The sequence below is a fragment of the Rhea americana genome, unplaced genomic scaffold (genome assembly GCF_003343005.1).
Source record: "Rhea americana isolate MKP2758 unplaced genomic scaffold, rheAme1 scaffold_156, whole genome shotgun sequence".
Taxonomy (NCBI): domain Eukaryota; kingdom Metazoa; phylum Chordata; class Aves; order Rheiformes; family Rheidae; genus Rhea; species Rhea americana.
Window position 1 is genome coordinate 1,550,769 of NW_028185661.1, and position 7,984 is coordinate 1,558,752.

A 7,984-nucleotide genomic window follows, 5' to 3' on the forward strand; every position below is an offset into this window, starting at 1 on the left:
AACGATGGCAACAGCAAGAGACACCAGAGTCCTGTGCTAGCATCAGCAAATCAGTGATTTGCCCCCATCACCATGATGAAGAGCAAAGACTTTCTGGGTCAAATTCTGCTCTCGTTTTCATTGGAATAGATGATGCCACTAAAACTGAAAGAATTGTTGGCCGACAGACTGACCCGGTGGACTTCAGACAGAATTCAGGTCTCCTTGACCTAATCAGAATAGAGGAACTTGTCCCAGGCGCATTGCTAAGGCATATAGCAGCTGATTGTTTAACCATATTGAGAAATAGGAAAATAGGCTTCGCTATCATTTTTCACCTAGCTCTGATCTGATCAGAGATATAAAACAAAGRAAAAACACTGGTCCTGGTTAAGTTTCTGAAATGCTGTTCGCACAATGTTTACCTCGGGAAAAATGATACTGCCAGTATCTTTGTACTTTATCTGTGGTGTTCTAGCTCTTCACATACTTAAACTTATCATCACCGTTTCCAAGCATTCTCATCTAATTAATCAAAACTTCTGTCCTTTTGTTTCCTAGATCATGGAGGAAGAACAGTAAATTAAAGATAGATATCTCAGCTGAGAAGCTGAGAATGGAAGCTGGATTTCTACACAGGGAACCTAATAATAGTGCCATGATGCAGCTGCGGGCAAAACTGATACAGTTTTTATATACACAGAGGCGAACGGTGGAGTGTGAAGAAAGCAAACGTCAGATAGCATTCAAACAGTGGCTTATCCCGCTCGTTTGCTGTTTGTAAATATAGGAATGTGTTGTAGTGACTAAATTTATCCTAATGTAAGGAAATATGAACAAAGAGACTGGTATTTGGCTGAGTAATTTCTATAGGCAACGTTAGGACATCCTGTGTGAATTATTTTGGGGCAGTTTCATGATAACATGGTACAGATTAGAGTTGCCATTTCTGGAAAAAAATAGGTCAGAATTATGTAGATAAGATGGAAAGAATTTCAGCAGCATTGTATTATTTTCCTGACTTGAAAACTGACTCACATTTTGAAGCTTTGTTTTATTGTATACCTTGTTTTGGTATATAGTCAAAACAGTCCTTTTTCCAGAGAAAATAGAAAAAGAACTGTCTGAGCAAGAAAGAATTACAAATCGCATTGAATAAAAATAAACACAGCATGTTTAATTTGGGGAGGAGAGAAATAGTTTTTTTTTTCCTGCGAACCTGTTTGCAGTTTCAGAAATGATCATGCGGAACCCCTGAAAAATCAGAGGAGGGAGATACAGCTTGGTGCCAGCTTGGTAACTCCTTGCTCTTCGTCATGCGCCAGGTGTATTTTGGGACTGTCAGATCATAGCCACAGTGGAAAGTGGCAGCCCTCTTCTCCCCTTCATCCTGCTCCTTTCGTCCTGGATTAGAAAAGCCTTTCTCACCAAAAAAAGAAAATAGATCCTCGCTGTGAAAGGTTTACTTTTTAAGAGAGAAACTGAGATCASTTCTGGTTAAATGAATGAGAGCCTTGACTTTGCAGCCTTTCCCTCCGCTGTCCGTGCAATGTTTCCATTGGCTCCAGGTAGAATTTTCTTTTGCTCAGGTCATTTATTACAATTAAGAATGTACTTTTATACTGCTCTATATCCAGTGCCATAAATCGTAGCACGTAACATGCCTCTCTTTTTTTTTGCGCCGGGAGTCCTGGCCCGAGTTACTGAATCTCTTTCTGCCAGGGAGCGCGCTTCGAGAAGGAGCAAGCCTTCGGGACAGACCTGGTACTTGTACACGAGCCAGCTACAAGATAAAGTATTGTATGTTCCCTTTTCCTTATTCATTTGGATAAAATGACTTTCTAAATTCTGGTTTTCAGTCTAGCTCATTAATGCAAACGGGGGCAAGCGCCAACCCCCYCTCGGCCCCCCCATGCCAAAGCGCCCCGGCTCCCCCGCTGCYGGCAGCCTGGCCCCCTTCTCGCTCAGAGCCTCACCGCGTGGGCTCAGCGTGGCCCGGGACTGGGGGGGGGGGGGGGGATGCTCGATTTTACCTCGGGGGGCACGGGGAACTGCGCCTCCCCGCAAGGGCAGCGAGCGCTGCTCGTTGCACAGAGGGGCGTCTCGTACAAGGAGCAGGGGCTCCTTTGGGAGGGAGGGAGGGAAAGGGAAGGAGAAGGAAGGAAGGAGGAAGAGAAGRAAGGATGAAAGCCTGCTTTGGAGCCCAGCTGTGTGCACAGAAAACCCTAGAAGGAATACGTTTATTTTATGAGGTTATTTCRGGAATTCTTTGATCAGATAGCCCCAAATGTTGGCTACTAATGCTTCCTCCGAGCCTGAGGAAGAGCAGAAGGGCTCAAGCCTGCCTGTAACACCATTTAGCCCGGCCACCTGTGTGGTTCAGCCTCAATCAAGGCGTAGCGGCTGTTGCAAGGCTCCTCCRGTCCCGGAGTCCTTCCCGCCGCCCGGGAAGCCGAAGCCCGAGCGGCRGGAGAGGCGGACGGGATGCACAGCCCCCCTTCCCAGGCGCGCCGCGTGCTCCCCGGTCAGTCCGGCTCGGGGAGAGGCGTATTTGTTTGTTTATTCCGCTGGCTAAAGGCAATCACCGAGGAAGGAAGAAACAGAAAACCAGGGAGCTTTAATGAGGAGGTCTCCTTGCGCCTGACAGAGGTCACCGAAGCCGCGTCTGCCCAAAGCGGTTATGGCACTGCCGTATTTACGGTGCAGAGATCAAAGGATAGCGCCAGCGGGGGCCCGATCCTCCTCCGCCAAAACGCGAGGATCCGCCGCTCCTCCGCGCCTGCCAACACTGCCATCTCTTGACTGAACTACCACCCCCAAAATGTAACAAAGCAGTGGGAGGGAAATGCAATATATATTTTAGCCTTCCAGTGTTTGGGCAGGAAAAATGCTGCAGACACATGAACAGAAATAGAAAACAACTTCAGAAATTTTTAACTGTGACTGCAGTCAGTTTCTCTAAGTCACTCATACCTTGTATTGTAGCTGTTTGGAAAAGTTTGTTTTAAAAAAGGAAAAAAAAAACTCAGTTTAAACTGAAAAGCATGGACCAACTTCTTTGTCTTTTTTTTCCTATAGGATCTCAGATGAGCATATCTACTTACTTGCTGTAAGCACCTTTCCAGCCACAACCACATTAGGCCAAACCATTTGGAAGCATGCAGACTCTTGCTCTAGTTTTTCTCYCCGGTTTGCACCAGGCTCTATTGGTGTCTCTAGTAAGTAAAGAGCGTAACAGTGCTTAGTCTAATACAGCCCATGGAGCATCTGCTGTGTGCATTTTCCGTACCGTCTCACATGTATTCAGCCCCTCATTAGTCATCTTTGGCCATATTTTAACAGTATGCCCAATCCAACATTAGAATTTTTAATATTGGATCAAAAATAGTCATATGACARAGCGCTACTCCAGTGTATATTCATTTAGCCAATTCAAATTTCTTCAGRAAGTTTTGCTGAGCAAGCTTTATGCTGGAACAGGTATTGTCTGTTCTCTCACATCTGGCACAGACCTGGCATAAGCTTTGTATGTTGTGATCTGGCTGATTTGACACAAAGGCAGTTGTGTGCATACACCTCATCTAGGTCAGCTTTGAACACGGGGCAATCTACCTACATGATCACGGAATCACAACCTACATAAAAACAGCACTTATTAAAAATCAAGCCAATGCAGTAATTAAAAATATTTATTTCTGAAGATATTTACCTTGATAGGCATAAAGCATTTCCCAATTTCATACAGAAATACATAAAACATGCATAGACCAATATGGCCTACTTCAATGTGTATTCAACATGGTAAATATAATGAAGAATTTGTGTAATATAAATACAAAACACATACAAATTAAGCACACTGAATTCAATTAAACCTGTCAGAAAATTCAACAATGTGAACAAATTCACTGCTATAAACATTCACCCAATATTAGCCTTTTGACATAAATTAAAACAACCCTTTGTCTCTGCAGATTTACACCAAACAAAACACTGAATAAATCTCACAACAGTATCTGCTGCAGCTCTGCTTCAGTGCATTTCTGGTGGTGTGCAAGACATAACAACCTCTATTATTGGAACCTCAGTTAGCCAAATCTCTTTGTTATGTGAAGTGTAGTTGTGTTCTCTAACTTTTATTCTATGTTGAAYAGTCCTTTAGTATCCAGAACTTTTGACTATCCAAACAAGCACAGGCACAGCATCTAACCCACATTCAGATAACTCTGGTTGTAAGAGTAAACTAGACTGCTGAAAAAAGGCAAAGGGTTGCAGCTGATTAGTAAAGGCAATAACAAGGTGTAAAAATACTCTAGCAGAAGTGCAACAAACAGTACGCGAGGTAGACATGTATATATGCAGTAAGTCCTGATTAAAGTAGCATGGTGGCTTTCATTTTGCATTTTCATCAAAAGAATAGTCTTTGTTTTGGAGTCTGTCTATTCAAATATTGCCTTCTGTCCTTTCTAAGCACATCTGTAAAGTGTTCCTTGCAAAATGCTTTTGAGGTCGACACTGAAAGCTGCTGAATTGATCGGTAACATTCCAGAAACAATATTCAAATGTTTCTTCAGAAAGAGGGTGTTTAACATATGCTACTGAGCATTTCCCTTCACCCCCTCTACTCATCCGTCTGGATTCCACAAGAACGAAATCCTAGAGTTGTACTGCTTTTACACCTCCAAATACAGAACTTCTTTCGTGTTGTGTTCTGTTGCACAACCACTTGGGACAGAAAGGCGCTTTGCCATCGTTGAATGTTAAAATTCAAAACAGAGTTTTGGTGACACTTTGTCAAAAAGTGTGATGATGAATGATTTGGTTGATCTTCCCACTAGGATGTTTTTAGGCTTTCCCAGGTGCTTCGTCTTTTATTCGCCCTGTTATGTTTCAGCTTCCTCCCCTTCTGGAGCTCAGCCTTCAGCTTTGCAATACTGAAGGAAGCTTTGATACTGTTACCAATGGCCTCCAGCCTGCAGAAATAAGAAATACTCTCTTATTGTTACAATAATGAAGATGCGTCTCAAGCATGCAGACATTCAGCCCTTTGATTAAATTATTCACAGTCTAGACTTCTTAGGAGCCTCAGAAACTGCTCTTTGCTATACAGCTGTCAGAATTATGCTAAGTTAAGCCAACCAAAATATTGAATCCAGAATTTCTACAGAATCATAGAATCGGTAAGGTTGGAAGGGACCTCTGGAGATCATCGAGTCCAACCCTCAAACGAGTGGCCTGTATGGAGACTGAACCCACAACCTTGGCATTATTAGCACCACACTCTAACCTGAACTGAACTAAACCTTAAAATTAGTTAAAATATTCAAAAACAGATGCCCTGGCTTTCCTTGAATGGCAAGTACCCAACTACGAGGTCTTCTGTGTTCTTACTCTCATTGGCTATTTCRTTTGTTTCAGGTAAAAACTCATCCTGCTCCCAAGGAATGGGTGTAGTTTTTCAAAAAGTAAGCCCCATTTTCAAAAAATTATTTAAGACCTCCAGGGCCTAAATCTCACTGGAAGTCATCAGGTTGCCTGGTCCTAAAGAGTCAGTTTTGCTTTTGAAAGTAGGACTTAAGAGCCTACTTTTATATGTACAAAATTTTGTAATGGGCATTCAGCTGAAACTGGAGCTGACAGTTATGCTAACACCTAGCTTCAAAGCAGAGTTCACCACGGGGGGTTTCTAGGTGCACTCAGTCCAACACATACACCTCTGAACAGCATTGAAAAATGATATTGCTGCCTAGAGCCTTTCAATTTATTACACATAGATCCCCAATGGCAGTTGTGATATTAATTTACTCTTAGTCTCAAGTATTAGATTAGCCTCAAATTTAATCTTCATTTTCACTTTTCTCCACCTTTTTGCAGTTATTTCCACTGCTTCCTGTACTTATTTACATAGGTTTATCTGGCAATGTAAGGGATTAAGCAGGTAAGAAATCTGTCTTACTGCATTCAAAAAGCCAGCTAAACCAGCCAGAAGAAATCACATATCTAAAAATCTGGATAGGTCAGTAACTTTTCTTTCCAGAAAAAAATGCAGTGAAGTACCTAAAAAGGGCATTCTGACTCAATTTTGTTGTAGAAAAATAATTGAAACATATTAAGTAATTGAGATAATGCGTGAACACACTAAAATGTCAGGCTCTATTTCATTCTCCCAGAATTTAATGATTTCGTACCCTTAAGCTCAGTAGCCCTTTAGGCCTCACACTAAGTCTATTTCCTCTAAGCAAAAGAATGAGGCTAGGCAGCGCTCAGTACCCTTGTCCTTGCAAATAAAGAATTAATTACATGAATAAACAACTTTAAAAAGGAAAATTCTCAGCAATTCCTCCAAAACACTTGAGCTGGAATCCACAGCTAAGTTCATGCTGACCCAAAGGGAGGAGAACTGTACTTTCTATTGCTACTCTGGGGAATGACAGCAGGATGAGAACAAACTCACCTCTTCATTTTCCTGCTGCCAACAAACTGTTGATTCGCACATCTGGGTCCAAGGCAATTGCCACCCTTGTTCCGGTGCTGCAAGCTTTTCTCCATTGTAGACTGAGCCCTATAGAAGTGAAAAAGCATTGCTGTTAACAAAAAAGCCTGTAGTCCACCAGGAGACTCATCTAATCTACTACTTTGCAAGGCATGTAATAAGCAATCTTTCTAGGCCAAACTGTGGTATGTGTCATAATAGCATGAATACCTAGGTAGAAGGCAAGGCTTTAGGAAGATTATCCGCCCAGCAAGTGCCAAAATGAGTAAGCATACCACAACTTGGCCCTTTCACAGGCGTTGTCTTTTAAAGAGCAGTAACAATGAACGCACCAGAGTTCTTTTCCTGTCTGGCAGAAGCTCAGACATTTCTTGTCTTTCTGGTTGGCACATTGACATCTGCTGCTAGGTTCAGTGAGTATCTCAGGTACCATGTCCTTCAGTGATCTTCTGGATCGAGAAGGGCCTCCAAGTCCATACGGAACAGTCTTCCTACAATCAAAGAGTCAACATGAATATGATTCAAATAATCTTGTGGCTTCAGAGCAGCAGGGTATTTTGGGCAACGTTATCAATGGAGTTGATTGCATGAGTAAAGGTTGTGGGATCAGGAATGCCTTGTGGGTCATAATTTCCATGCAAATTCTTCTGATGCTCCTGCAACACACTCATTAGCATGACTACTGAGAAGGCTAATGACCTTTTAATTGTGATTTCAAAAGCCTGTTATGCCTCCATGTGCAATAGAATGCCATAAAGCTTCCTCTCTTTGAACTTTGGTAACTGAAAAAAAGTAATAAAAGTGAGGAATAGATCGCCTCCACTTGGAGGAAATCCAGCAATAGAATAGATCACCAAAGGCTGCATTGGCAGTGTCAGTTGAGACTCTGTCCCACTGCACTTTTTGGCGAGGAGACTGCAGAAATGGACACTGACACCGTACTCATCTCTGCTTAAATAYGAGACGTGTTAATTTGCAGCAGCCAGCAGCAACAGGTAGCAAGGAGCCACCTCACGCCAAAGAAAGACCTTCAGCCTCCTGAGTTGYTGGAAAAATGCTTATGCAAAGTCAGGCTGGCAAAATCACGCTCTTGGCATTTTGTTTGCTTCTGATTCGTAGCAAAAAGTATCCTACAGCCTTTGCAGAGCAGCAAGCAAAGGAAAGACTCCTGTCTGCAGTTCAGGAATGCAGATGTGCTAGGGGTATTAGGAGTTATCTGCTCAACCTAGCTGGTCAAATCCTGCCGGCTTTCTCCCGGAAAACAGTCTATACTCAGCAGSAGAGGAATGGGGAAAACAGTAGGAGCTATCGCAGGTGCAAGAAGAAAAAAGAAAGGAAAAAGAAATCCTTCCTCTCCTCCTAACTTCTGCGCGGGAGTCTGTGGTTTATAAGCCCCCTCCGTCCCCCAGCCCRGTTTTCCGACCAAAGCGCACGGCCCCGCGAGCGCCCCACTCACTCGGGGGTGTTGATCCAGATGATGTCGAGGTGGCAGAAGTAGACGCACTCCTCGTC

At 43.0% G+C, this 7,984-nt stretch overlaps 1 protein-coding gene across 1 annotated transcript; it reads right to left on the reverse strand.

Moving 5' to 3' along the window:
• Positions 1 to 3,663: 3,663 nt before the first annotated feature.
• EDN1 (endothelin 1) lies at positions 3,664 to 7,978 on the reverse strand. The gene is made up of 4 exons (XM_085299911.1): positions 7,929 to 7,978; positions 6,805 to 6,963; positions 6,434 to 6,541; positions 3,664 to 4,952 (listed from the first exon to the last, which is right to left on the reverse strand). The coding sequence occupies exons 2-4, from the start codon at positions 6,903 to 6,905 to the stop codon at positions 4,814 to 4,816; spliced, it is 348 nt and encodes a 115-aa protein (XP_085156037.1). The 5' UTR covers positions 6,906 to 6,963; positions 7,929 to 7,978; the 3' UTR covers positions 3,664 to 4,813.
• Positions 7,979 to 7,984: the final 6 nt, after the last annotated feature.